General features: G+C 28.3%; 1 protein-coding gene across 1 annotated transcript in view; it reads left to right on the top strand.

The window, feature by feature from the left end:
• The window catches only part of LOC108557362 (scavenger receptor class B member 1), a 22,085-nt gene extending 7,374 nt beyond the window's left edge, over positions 1-14,711 (top strand). The window contains exons 2-6 of the mRNA XM_017913847.1: positions 12,223-12,314; positions 12,830-12,990; positions 13,059-13,203; positions 13,290-13,490; positions 13,553-14,711. Of these exons, the coding sequence (XP_017769336.1) occupies positions 12,223-12,314; positions 12,830-12,990; positions 13,059-13,203; positions 13,290-13,490; positions 13,553-14,506 (1,553 nt within the window). The 3' untranslated portion in view covers positions 14,507-14,711. The remainder of the gene's footprint in view (positions 1-12,222; positions 12,315-12,829; positions 12,991-13,058; positions 13,204-13,289; positions 13,491-13,552) is intronic.
• Positions 14,712-14,745: the final 34 nt, after the last annotated feature.

The following is a 14,745-nucleotide window of genomic DNA, read 5'->3' as shown; positions in this document are numbered from 1 at the left end:
AGTGTTTTTTAAAGTCTTGGAGGAGTTGTATTAATGTGGGGTCGTTGGAGTTAGCGTAGGACGCCAGCACGGCAGGGGGGTGAGGAATTTTTTCCTTTGGGAAAATTTATTGAAATTTTCAATTGAAGTTGCACTATGTGAAGTATTGCTGTATTTTCTAGATAAAAGTAATATGTTATTTTTATTATGTATTTTTTCTGTGGCGTGATGATAATTAAGTATATAATTAAACGTAATGATTTCCAAATCACCATTTAGGTAAGTTGCATGAGGCACTATTTTTTTGTTACGAATCTACAAGAGAGAATGTCCGCAATTAGATACGAAAGAAAAAAAGAAGAAATTAATATTTTGTTGTTGTTGTCAATAAAACTTCGATTGTTTTTATTACAACAAAAAAATGTTGTTGATATTGTTGACAAATCAATTTAAAAATAAATTTATAATTATTTTTAAACTTAATTTTATGTACAAAATACATTGTAAATATAATTGGACTTTAAAAAACTTGTATGGAAAATAACTAAAAATTTCATTTATTGACAGAGATAGAAATATTATTAAGAAAAAGATAGAAACATTATTACAAAAGAGTATTTTTATTGAATGTATAAAATTGCAAAGATTATTAAATCATAATTATAGAAAAACGAATAGTCTGGAACAGAACATGCCATTATGAATAAATCTTTCTTTTTTTTTTGCAAATTTATATTTCTCTACTGTAGATCCACGTAATTATAAAATTAACTTAATTATAATTGCGAAACAATGTGATAAAATTTTATTACCTTGTCGTGTATATTATTGTATTGCAGCTAATTATGAGTGTATAATTTAATAATTAATCAAAACCAATTAAATTTCTCAATAAAAAAAATAATAATATATAAATTATTTAAAAAAATATTTTTCCTGGTCGTTTATATTAATTTAATTTAATTCAATTTTCTTATTTGTAACATTTACAATACCTCGCATAATGCGGCTTCAATTAGTCCATTTTTATAATTTAACAAACTAAATTTTAATAGAATAAAATAAAAATAAATTCTGAATAATTAATACACAAAATTATTTTTTTTTATATAGAAATGATCGACTTTTTCACTTTATACAATGAAGTCTCTTTTTGTGCGATTTTTTTCTTAATTTATTCAGTTCCTCGATTTCTCCGGTTTCAAAAAGTACGGATTATTGCTATTATCCGCACTATATGAGATATTGCTATTTGTCGAACTGACAGAATTTTGACAGCCTCAGTATTTGTACTTTAACATGTTTTATTTTATTTGCTCTAAATTTGCAAATTATCCATCGAAATTATTTTTCCACAAAACGAAGCTTAACTTTCTTAATTAATCTTTTACCCGTAAGACCAATTTTTGTTCTTATTATAACACATTTTATTTTATTATTCATTCGAATTTCAATAAATGTTCATAAAAAAAAACACGACTAAAATTGACTACAGAGTGACAACCTCTGGAATTGTCGTAAAGTCAGACAGTGTTTATGCGCTTCAAAAATGGTGAATGAATCAGTCGTAAAGTGATTTGGTTAAATTAGTAATTTGTATGCTAATCCATGAATGATTTATGCACTTTTTTTTCGATTTCCACTTAACCATACCTGGAGACAATGCGACACAAAGTGGTTTACTTTCCTATAGATAATTGCTAAAATAATTACTGTTTACTTTGCAGACACTTGTAACACAATAATTATTTCGAATAACATATATACTTAAATTATTTTTAAAAGGATAGAAAAAAATCTGCATGTAAGAAAGAAAAAGATATTTACCTGTTTTATAATAACAAGGAAATGAAAATACAAATAATTGTAAGAAATAAATACACATCAAAATAAATTGATATAATTAATTTTATGACGAAAATGTGTATTGTTTATTGTTTACTTAGCTTCATAATTACAATTTACATATTTATTTTGAATGAAAAATTAGATTATTCAGTAGTTTATTTAATTTAGTTTATTAATACTAGAATATAAAAATAACACCTCAGTCAATAAGTTCGTAGTATGACATTAACATGGAGCCTCTATCGAAAAATTCATATCATTGTTAGGAAGTACCAACCTTCAGACGACGCCTGTCAATATTTCCTAACAATCTGACTTTTAGTTCATAATTTACAGTGGTTTTAGTGACGTTACTTTTGTAATTTTCAAAACAATGGAAAAAATTGAATTTCGTGTATTGAAAAAACTTTGTTCATGCGGTATGTAACAATGGATGAAACATGGATCCACAACTACACTCAAGAGTCAAATCGGTCGTCAGCTGAGTGGACAGCAAAGGGTAAAAGCTGTATTTTGAGGCCAAAGATTAATCGTTCTACAAGAAAGGTATCGAAATGTTAGAAAAACGTTGGTATGAATGTGACACACTTGAAAGAGCGTATGTTCATGAATAAAGTCGAATATTGCCCAAAAATTGTTGTTTTATTGGTCATCCTACGAACTTATTGAGTGAGGTGTTACATTCAAATATTTGTAAACTATTGATGGAAACATTTTATATTAATATTATTAACAATAACTATTTTTTTTAAATAAAAAGGATTTTTCTTCAATCCTAAAAATATCCTCGAAATATGTTGATTAATATTTTTAAACAGTTATTTGTGAATTACTCAGTTTTGTTTAAATTATAGCCAAAACTATATTAACTATAAACTATAATTTTTTATTTGTTTATATAACTTTTATAATAAATATTATAATTTATTAGCAGAAAGACCTATAGTCAATAGCCATTTGAATTTATTTTTGTTATTGTATTAAGTTTAATTATGTAATTTATTGTTGCAAATTATTTACTTAGAAATTAAATCAAATTGCTTGTGCAGATAAATAAATTAGAAGTGTCACGTGTCATCATTAAAATATGATTAAGGGGATTCTGCAGATGTATTACGTAATGAATAACATACAAGATTATCATCGCACACTCAGTAAGTTGACAAATAGAATACGTAGTTTAAAGATTTAATTTTACTTGAAGGTGAACATACGAACTATACAATTTCATTAATTTATATTCAATTATTGATTAATTGATTTAATCGTATTTATTTTTTGGTATTTCCAAACTTTAGTTCTTGTACAGTCTTATTTATTTATACAAGGTAGTCTCCAATTCGACATTGATCGAATGGTAATAGCGTGTACTTTATTAGTGACTTTAACTCGTATTTTATATAATCCACAATTGATATTCATTAATAAATTCTTAGTTAAATTATAATCTTCCCATTAAATTATAATTTTAAATTAAAATCAAAATGATTATTGACCCACTTACAGTTTTCTTATTTTGATAAATTTATTATTGAATTATTTAAATGTAAATAACTAAATCTTAAAACAATAACATAAAAATAAAAATACAACTAAATTAAGCTGCAGAGGGTAATTGTAATAATATTTTAATTTGAAGAAATCGAGTATTAAATTCATTTTATTTAGTTCCAATAATAATTTGACTCTTATGCAAGAAGGTGCTTCTATTAATTAATTCATGTACAGAAATGTTTTTAAATGAGGCTTCGATCAATTCGGATTCAATATAGTACGGATTGAAAATTTTAAAACATACTAAATTTTAATTGTTCTAAAAAATACTATATAAAATTATTTTTCTTATTCTATAAAGTCAAGTTTTAAGTCATCGATTAGTTCAGTTTCAAAGAGTGCGGGATAGCACTGCGATGTATCCTGTATTTTATAAACCAATAATTTAAGAATAAATCAAATCGTTTGCTAATATAGAAAATAAAATAAATAGAAGGTATTTATTTAAATTTAACAAGCAATAGTACATAGTAAGTTGTCTTGTAACTGAGTATGAGTAGGTTTGACTATTTATATCGTTGTTATTGTAAGTTAATTGCTTTATTGTTTGTATTAGAATGTTGTTTTGTGCATGGATCTTGGTTGTAATGTTCCAAATATTTGTTTTGTTCTAAGGAATTAAATGTGTCCTAGAGAATACGTCTATTAAAAGCTATGATATTTCATTTCTTTATAAAATCTACAATATCTGAAGTTCACAGTTAAATTTTTTCGACTCGAAAACTTTTATTTCCTTTCCTATGGTTTGCAATGACTCTTCAAGGCCTTTAATAGTGAAGGAACGAATTTGCAATTTCAGTTGCAATATCTTAAACTTTCTCTTAATCTTACATTTATCTCTCACATCTCTTCATTCGTTAGTTTTTTCTAAGAAAATACTTACATTATCTATAAAGATTTTTAATTCCATTATTTAAAGAACAATGAACATTGATTTTGATTATTACAGTAATACCTCGCATAGTGCGGCTTTATTCAATCCGGATTCATTATAGACCGGTTTGAATATTTCAAAACAACGTAATTTTTTATCGAGCAAAATAAAATAGAAAATTGAAGATTAAGAATTTATATATTTATCTACGTGGATTTTGATTGGAAAGTGAGAAAACGGTAGATTGTTGCCAAATGCAGCATCTTTTTGACTGCCTTTTTATGTGGAACTTTAGAAGTATTTGCAGCTTTTAACATCAACAAATTTACATTATCATTACCTCCACGAATTTATGTTTTACACCATTTAATAATTATCCGAGAAAATTTACCAATTTCTGCTTTAGTTCCTTATTTAGTCAGGTTTCAAACAATCCGAGACATTTACTAAACCGATTACCCGCAATATGTGAGATATACTACTTTTTTATAATTTATTTTTATTTTGTTTGTACGAAGATTTCCGACGGGAAATTGTTCCACTCCATACCTATTTATTTTGTTTTTTTTCTGTTTATATTTTCTTTTTTGTTGTATATGTCAAAAAACTACTCAATTCATTGCCATAATTATGGCAGATTGTGAATGATTGAAAGTCAAAAAAAAAATATTTTGTTGAAATAAAATTTATTTTACTTTGAAATTTTCAAACCAGTTTATAGTGAATCCGGACTAATCCAAGTCTCACTATGCGAGATATTGCTGTATTAAAAATCTATTCACAAAAATTACTAATAATAACTAATATTTCCTAATAAATAATACAAGAAAATTCTCTTGAATTTTAGATTTGTAAATATTTAGATTGGCTTGTCATTAAAATTTAGTTTCGATTAATATTTGGTATTGATTCAATAAATTGAAAAATGTTATTGAAGTAATAGATGATGAGTATGCTCAGGAATAATCATTTAAAAATGTTATTATAGAATTTTTATGTTTCTTTTTTCATAATAAATATTATTTAAAAACTCCTGATAATTAAGCACTAGCCGAATATCACATGTATAATTTTATATATATTTAAAATTATGGATGCCGTAACTTCAATTGTTAAACATTTAAAATGATAGAATTACCTAATTACAAGCTAAATCACATCAAATTATGCTATGTAACATGTATAAAATACAGGAGTAATTTGCATATGAAACGAACAACTATGGTTATTAGAAAGTTAACTTCTAGTTCGGAAATAGTATAGTTGAGCACATTTATTATATGGACTGCATCAAGGGCAGACGCATAATGTCTTCCTGTTACTCAACTTCCTCGACCAGATGGAAAGAAGTCTTCAGCAATGCAGCTAGACTCTGCAATGGTGCAATACCGTTTCGATGCAGTATGTGTAAATAATCCACGAATTGATGTGAAAGTCGCTTTGGTAGTAGCAGTTTTGCAATCGGGTCGGCCTTTTTGCCGCCGCCGCATGAAATTCGCAACAATTAGAGAGTAAATCCTTAAATTGCAATCCGAAATGAGAGTTTAGCTGTGTAAGAATTGATTGATGCAGCTCGTTACTTTTTTCTTCTGTTACAATCGAACGATTTGGAACCTTGGCCAAGATATACCACCTTGATAGCATTGACCGTCGGCATGGACATCCATATCAGGCGGTTTCAAATTCGGAATCTCGTTTCTCTTTTTCAACTAACACCTTTAATCTCACTTCTTTCCATCCGATCCGAGCTTTGAAATGAACGCAGTTTGGATCTAGGTTGATCCTCGGCAGACTCGAATTATATAACAGATTAGCCGTGTGCCGTCTCGGTGTGGTTGACCCGCGTCAGGCGTTGCGCAACCGGAGCGCTCGGTGCATGTGCAGAAACACACGATTAACCTTGATTCCGAGTCTCTTACAAACAATCGAATTCGGCAAGGAATGTTACAAACGTTTGGACAAGAGAGCAGATGTTTGTGCATGTTATTAACGAAACTTTGCAAATTGCTCGAACGGATGAGATAAGTACTTTGGGAACGCAAGTTTTCCTCAAATAGAAAAGTGACTCGTCCATTAAGCAAATTACGACTTTAACTGTTAGTAATGAAGTCCAACTAATTGATTGCATTTATTCCATTAATTTGTAATTTTCCTTACATAAATCGTAAACGCAATCATGCTGACTTCTCACTAAATCTCCACAAAATCATTCAAAAACATAAATTCAAGTTTATAAATAGAAATGATTTGTTTGTAAACAAAATTCGTTATCCCAAATTTTCAAAGTTTATAATTTTTCTTCAAATTTTTACATCATACATATCTTTTTTTTATAAAAATGAATGCAAATAGATCTTCAATCCAAATTGTATACATTTTCATTAGTTACAAACGAAAGCATTCTGATGATTTCACATATGCCAAATTGTTTCAAATTGTGCACACTTGGAAAAAAAATTACTGCCATATTTTTACGTCTTCCTTCTTTTACGTTGTTTTGTCTACATTTTGTAAATGCGTAAAAAGAAATTATTGAACAAACTGTCTATGATAGTAATTTACTGCCGTATATTTATATCCTCTAATGCGTTGTACGAAAAATCATGAAGCAAATAGACTAGACCAATAATTTACTGCTGTATATTTATGTCTTCTAATTGTTTTTACCCATTAATTGAAATTAATTAGTATGTTCAATCTCCTTCTAATTACTATCGAACTTCGCTTATCGAACATAATTATAATTATTTCCTAATGGATGTTCGAAAACCGAATCTCTAAACAAACTGTTCGACAAATGAATGTTTATATGGATAATCTCTTTCATAAGTGATTTATTATATCTTTGTTAAAGATATTTAGGAATTAATTATTATAAAATTAATAAAATCTTATAAAATATGTATTGCAACAAATTAGTAAATTGCATGAAATATAAAAACAAACAAATATTTCTTCTTCCTTTATTCACATCACTTTCTCGACATATTAAAATAAATAATAAAAATAATTTGTTCGAAATATATTCAATTTAAATCATTTGTATGTCTTCTAATTATACTTATAATTATAATTATACTATAATTATACTAACTAGTAAATTACATAAAATAAACAAAAATTACAAAACCATGGTTTTAAAACTATTAAAGGATATACGAAAACTGAAACTTGCTTAAAGCAAATTAGTTGAAAGAATTAATATAAATTTGGATAATTTAATATTTTTATCCATTTTGTATTCATTCTTTTTTTTATAATAATGTTTATTGTAACAATCAAAACGAAAATTTTACTTATTACTTGCGGTATTGAGATACTGGCTGAAAAGGGCTATTTCTTCACTTAAATCACTTTCTCGTATTACTTTTATTGTCAATGAAAATGCGTTGTACGAAATGCACTCAATTTAAATTGTTGGACAAACTGCGACGTCTCCAATAAATATATTATGTTGTATATTTATGTCCTCTAATTGTATGCTGTCAATGATTAAATTGATTGTTAAACAAAGCGCGTGTTTGTAATTGAAAAAAAAAAAGAATAAAATTTTGCAAAAAGTCTTTCAAGTCGTTTCCTGGTGATGAGTAAAAAGTGCAGTTTGTACTCGCTCGGAAAATAAGTTGTCATTGTTCCATCGACATTGAGTCGATGATCAAGGCTTCATTATTGTCCAGTTAAATATAAACAATCGATACATAACCTTTCTTTATTACAAAATAAAGTTGTTTACACGACACTTAAAATCAATTTAATTTGTTTGTGATTATGCACTTATACAGTTTATGTAAAGAAAATCAGAGATTTTACAAGTTTGAAATGAATCATTTCATACATGTTACATAAAAGGAATTCAAACCTAAATATTGAACAATTTATAAAACATTCCAGTCCAAATATTTCGACGCTTTTCATTGATAAATCCTGTTTTTATTGTACTCTAATTTGAGTCTACTCATAGGATTTATTAAGTAAGATTATATTTGAACAAATCAATTTATTCAATTTTCATGTTAATTTAAATTTGGTGGCTATTAATGTTTTTGATTCCACATAAAAAAAGCAATTTTTATATAAAAATCTAAAATTTAAAACGAAATAAAATATAAATATTTAATTATATATTTATTATATTTTATCTAACATTTGAATAAATGTTTAAATTTAAATGAATTATATAAATTTTATTAAAATGTGATTATCATTTAGAAGTTCTCCAATATATTTTTTTTTTAATTTCTCGATTTTTTATAGTTTAATTTATTTAAACATGTACTTTCTAATTATACAAATGTAACATGATCAGAAGTTTGATTATAATAAAAAGACAATCTCTTTAAATACACATTCGTAATTTCTAATTAACTAAATGTAACATAATCAGAAGTTGATAATACTCACACACAAATAATAATTATGTAACAAAGCTTTTATACAATTATCACAAACTTTGAGAAATTTTATAATTAAATTCTAATATTTTTTTTTTTACATGAAATTTAATTATTTCGGCACATCAAGTAGTAATAAAATAATAATTATTGTAGATATAAAAATCCGGTTTCGATCAGCAAACTAAATTTTTCTTGAACAAAGTAAAACAAAATTAAAAATAAATAGTACGCATAATTCTTGTATATTTCTTTTTGTGCAGTTTATTTGTCAAATACACAAAAATATATATTTAGTTTCGTCATTAGTTTCAGAAGTTTCAAACAGTCCGGGTTATTATCGGAACAGCACTATGCGAGTTATTGCTGTACATATACAATAGGCTATTTGACTATTTCAAGAAATAATGCAGATTTATGCGCAAAAATAGAATATTTTACAATAATATTTTCTATTTTTAGTAAAACGTGGCTTGCTTGTAAACATTCTGATATTTTCATAACAAGTACAATAATGTATGTTGTGCTATGACGATATTCCTGTTATTCCATCAGGTATTCCTGTTATATAACAAAGTTTATTATTAGCATAGCAGCATTAATATTTGTTTTCTGCGATTGTTTTTGATTGAATCGCATGAGTAATGTAATTGCGATTTTCTGTCGTTATTCATTTAACATTCCACCTGACAAATACGGACAAAGAAAATTTTGTTTATCTCTTTTCTTTTGACACATATTTATAATGCAATTCAATATTCTTACTTATTAATTAAACAAATTAATTAATTAATTAGTTCTTTAAATGTACTTTTTTCGACAATAATTAAAAAATTATCAACATACAAATTTTATCATCTTTTAATTATTTAAAATAAATTATAATTACTTTGAAAGCATTTTTTTATGCATATAAGAATAATTTGCTTAGTGCGGGTTTATTGGTTCCACTAATATCCTTCATAGTTTGAAACTGGACTAATCGAGAAGCTCACATTTTGGAATAAAAAAAGATAATTTTGTGTATTAATTTAATTAAAATCTAGTTTTGACATTTTTAAACCGAACCATAGTGAATCGACACTAATAGAAACCGCACTATGCGAGATATTGCTGTATTTCTATTGTAAATCAATATTATTACATATCAATTAATTAAGACAACTTGTGATTCGTTGCCACTAAATATATTTGCATCAAAACTCCTTTCTCCAGATTTCTATTTGAATTTACTACAAAGTTCAACAACGATAATATTTTACGCCTTACCTAAATGAATGTATGTTTAAACAAAATATTATTACTCTAAAGTACATATTTGCATACAGAATAATAATGGAACTCTTTTGTTCTCTATCCTTTTGACGAATACCGTTTTGTGAGCATTATCGAATGGATAATAACAAGATAAACATTTATCAATTTGATGCTTGAAGATGCTCTGATCTCTGATTAAGGAATTTTATTTTGGAGGAATAGAAACAGGTTCAATAAACTTGAGTTACTTCTTATGCGCTGTTAATAACTCACTGTCCTTCATGTTACTAGTAAATAATAAGCGGTCATCTATTAACTCGAAATATTTTATTAATAATAGTGTTCCAAAATTTTTCTGATTGGTTTTTAGATTATCTCGTGTAAATAAAAAAAATAATGGCTTAGTTTATACTATAATATTTGCTCATCGTATTTCTTTCGACAATTTTGCTTGATTTATTACATAGAATGAAGTTATGTACATAACAATTATTTTGGATGAAGGACTACGGTCATTGGCCTTTAGTAGAAAATATTGTACAAAAAAACAACGTAGATCTAAACTTTACATTAAAGTACAGCATTAACCGGCGATATTCTGGACTGCTTGAAACCGGATTAATCGAGGAACTACAAACTTTCAAATATTTAATAAAGATTTTATTAGAATTATTCTATTTGTAATCTATTTAGTGTAATTCAAAAAAAAGTATATTTAAGAATCTCAATTATAATACTCGCAATTAATTCGCACACAAAAATTCATCAATTTCCTTATAGAGCAACAATTAATTCATTATTTACTACACAATTTTTGATATAAATATATGTAAATTATAAATGTTATTGTAATTTTGTTCTATTTTAATATATAAAGTATTCAAATACACGTATTTAACATTTCGTAGAATAAATATTTGTTTTGTTATGTAATGATATTACAAAAAATATTGTTTTTTTTTTCTACATCTAAATTGATTAAATGTTGAATGTTTTCATAATATCAAAATTAACATACTATTTCGGTATATTGTCATGCTTTTTTTAATTATAAATTAAATTAAAGGAAAAGTCTGCTGTCGGTTATATATTGGCAAACCGTGGCTCCAGTGCGAAGCGCGGCTCCTTTGATAATAAATTGAGATGGCTATGTTGTATAGCGTAACTTCATTTCACTAGCACTACGTGCGGCTCCTTAGACTTCTTTTATCTTAAAAATGGTTCCAATAAGTTTGCCAACCTCTAGTCTACTATGACATTTACTCGAAACACCGACAATTACCCAAAATTGTACCGTATTCTAAAACTAGTATTAATATAATTCATTTAATTGTACAGGAATGAGTACATTTTTCTAAACATGTTTCATTATTTCAATTTTATATTGTCTATGCAGACTTTGGTCACACATAATTATTGCACCGAGAATCATGTCGCCAATATATTATTTTTTTTATTTTATTACTCGTGAAATTAGTTTTAGCAGAAAAGTCATGTTTTTTTTTATATTCGCAACATTAAAAATGCGAAATTTATGAGAATACCAAGTCCATCGTTTTTTTGAAGAGGAAAGATATATGAACTATTAAATTTGTAGTTCTGGCGCAATAAAAAAAAATTTTTGGATTTGATTATAACTCGTTTTATATCGCAGTGGACTTAACAATATTATTCATTTAATTGATTAATTTAGTTACAAGGATATGGTAAAATTTTATTTTGGACTATTATTAATGATTAACCCAGTTTCTTTTTTTATTTGAAACAAAAAAAAAATATGAATGGTTTGATTATATTTTAACGAAATCGATAAATAATAATTGAAATAACCATATAAAAATAAATATCATATTTAATTCTTACGAATGCTTTTAATTGTTATAAACTTGAGAGGTTTACAAGGTTGTAAACAATTTTTTGTTTGTTGTTATTATGATTAATGATTAACCCAGTTTTGTTATATTAAGAATATTTTGATTATATACTAACAATATCAATAATTAATAATTTTAAAGAAAAAAAAACTTTCACAAGCCTCAGTGGGTTAACGGATAACGGTAACGGCGGTTGTTCAAAAACATTTATGGATTACGCAAATGATGGTTGTATTTAGCATTAGTACACGTTCGATGTCCGCCGATTAAATTGGTTAGTTAGTAGTAATAATGGAGATCGCGTGTTTCGGTAATACGGTTAGGAAGCGCTCTTTGTACGTGCAGATGTTTCACACGATTTCCCCCGCGAAAGGTGCAATTAGGGGATGGCTTTTGCAGTTGATTAACGTGTCATCTCATTACTGGTATTTCCTTTATGTTGCAGAATTCCTAGTGATGGGAATATCAGGAACGCTGATGGCTTTATGCGGATTCTTGATCTACTACTTCGATCCACTCAATGTCATTATTAAAGCTGTAAGTATTACAATAACTTATGTTGTGTATTCAATTTCTATCATATACTAAAATATATATCTGGGATTTGAAAATTTATTTGGTATAAGTTAAGTAGAATGAGTCATCAATATACTTTTACATTAACAGACATTAAAAAAAAAATAGTTCTTTTTTTAATTAAATTAGTTTCCCGAAAAGCAATATTCCAATCTATACTTGATACACATTTCTTTAATATTTAAACATAAAAAAGTGTATATAGATAATTTTCCTATTTCTGCTACTAAATAGAGTTTATAGGTCTTAAATTAATATCTACCAGGAGACCAACTATTATTCTAATGTAGCTGTTTAATATCATCGGATTGTAAACAACTGATAATCAATAGTAGTTGGTAGACCTGACAAATATTTATGTCAAATGTCAGTTGTCAATTGTTCGGTTGGAGTATAACCAAGGTGACCAAAGTGAATACGGTTTTTAGAGGACAGTTGGCAATTCTCATTTCTATAATTCAAACAATTTGTTGCAGTTCGCAGTTCTTGCTCCGAACTCGATACTCTTCAAAATCTGGTCAAAACCGCCATACGAGATCAATGTGAATGTCTACATATTCAACATCACAAATTCCAAGGAGTTCCTGGAGAACGGCGATAAGCTGCAGCTTGAGCAAATCGGGCCGTACGTCTACCAGTGAGTTTACGCGAACAGCAAATGTTTAGTTTGTAAATTGCTCATTGCTTTTTCCTTGCTAAATTTAGAGAGATCATAACGAACACTGATGGCCATTTCAACGATAACGGAACGATCACATTCGCACCAAAAAGACATCTAGTATTCAAACGCGAGTTGTCGGTTGGCGATACCAAAGAAGACAGGATCATCGCCGCTAATATTCCACTACTGGTAAGCACAATAAAATACATTATTGTATAATAAAACGTATGTAATACAAATTGTTTATGTAATGTTTATTATTTTGATTTATTTAGGGAATATCATCGTCACTGAAGGATAAATCGTTTTTCGTAAACTTCGTTGTTGCTAATATCGCAACCGCTCTGGATTCTCAGATTTTCCTGGAATTGACGATTGATGAGTATCTGTGGGGATACGATGATAAATTGGTCGATTTAGCCAACAAAGCTCTCCCTAATTGGATAAACTTTCCTCGATTCGGGATTATGGATAGGGTAAGATCAATTCAAATTGAGTACATACAATATTTTTATTTTTGTTTTTTTGTTTTGTTTAGATGATGGCGCTGGATAATGCTTCGAATGTGGTTACTATTAAAACTAAAAGCGACGTACAGATGAGGAATTCTTATCAAAGTGAAAGCGAGAGGGAAATGCTGTATACAATCAGCGAATTCAACGGATCACCTGGCCTTCACCACTGGGGCTTCAAGGACGACGACTGGGAGAGCAACAGTAAGTGCAATACTGTCGAAGGAGTTTTCGTGGAAGGATTGTTCACACCTGATATGGATCTGAATAATACTCTGAGATTATACAGAAGAGCGTTTTGTAGGCCAGTTGATTTCCGATTTGAAAAAAAAGAGGTGTTCAAAGGATACGACGCGAACGTTTTCCGAGTGGATCCTTTGTTCCTTGCCCGCCCTGAAGAGAATCCCGACAACGCTTGTTATTGCTACAAAGGGAAGTGTCCCAAGAAAGGCTTGAGTTACCTGACGCCCTGTTATTACGACATACCCGTAGCGATCTCGCAGCCCCATTACTTGAATTCCGACCCCAGCCTCTCCGAGCAAGTAATTGGTATGGAGCCAAACGTGGAGCTGCACGATTCCACGCTGAAAGTCCACTCGCAACTCGGGGTCCCTCTTGAAGCCAAGCTCAGGATTCAAATCAATTTAGAGATCGACACCAGATTGAACAATAGATGCAAACCCATGAATGGACTTACTTTACCATTATTCTGGCTCGAACTCGACATAGTGGACTTACCCACGCAGGTCGATTGGATCCTCTACATGCTGTACAACATATTGCCAATATCTCAGATAGTCTTAATGTGGTTGTTCATCCTCTTCGGACCTGCATTAGTCGCGGCCGCAGCACTGATATCCTTCTACACACCACACAACCATGGATTAGAAGACCCTTACGCCAATAGAATAGGGTACAGTCCAATCAGGATCATTCCCATGACCGCTTATTTGAATGAGAACTTAAGGATTAGTAAATGAAGTGTTAGTTAGAAATTATTATATATATTTTTTTATATAGTGACAATTATAGTGAGCAAACCTTTAGTTCTTGAACAATGCGACAAGACACAGACTGATATCTTTTTTATTTTTCGATTTTTTTTTTTGTATTAGAATATATAGTTTAAGTATTTATCAATACGTACCATTACTTTTGTTTTGTAAATACTGTTTGTAGAGAATGTGATAGCAATTTTGTACGAAATATATTTTATTTT

The sequence above is a fragment of the Nicrophorus vespilloides genome, unplaced genomic scaffold, assembly GCF_001412225.1.
Source record: "Nicrophorus vespilloides isolate i.1.1-1 unplaced genomic scaffold, Nicve_v1.0, whole genome shotgun sequence".
NCBI lineage: Eukaryota > Metazoa > Arthropoda > Insecta > Coleoptera > Silphidae > Nicrophorus > Nicrophorus vespilloides.
The sequence above is the reverse complement of the archived record's forward strand: the minus strand, read 5'-3'. Positions and strand labels throughout refer to the sequence as shown.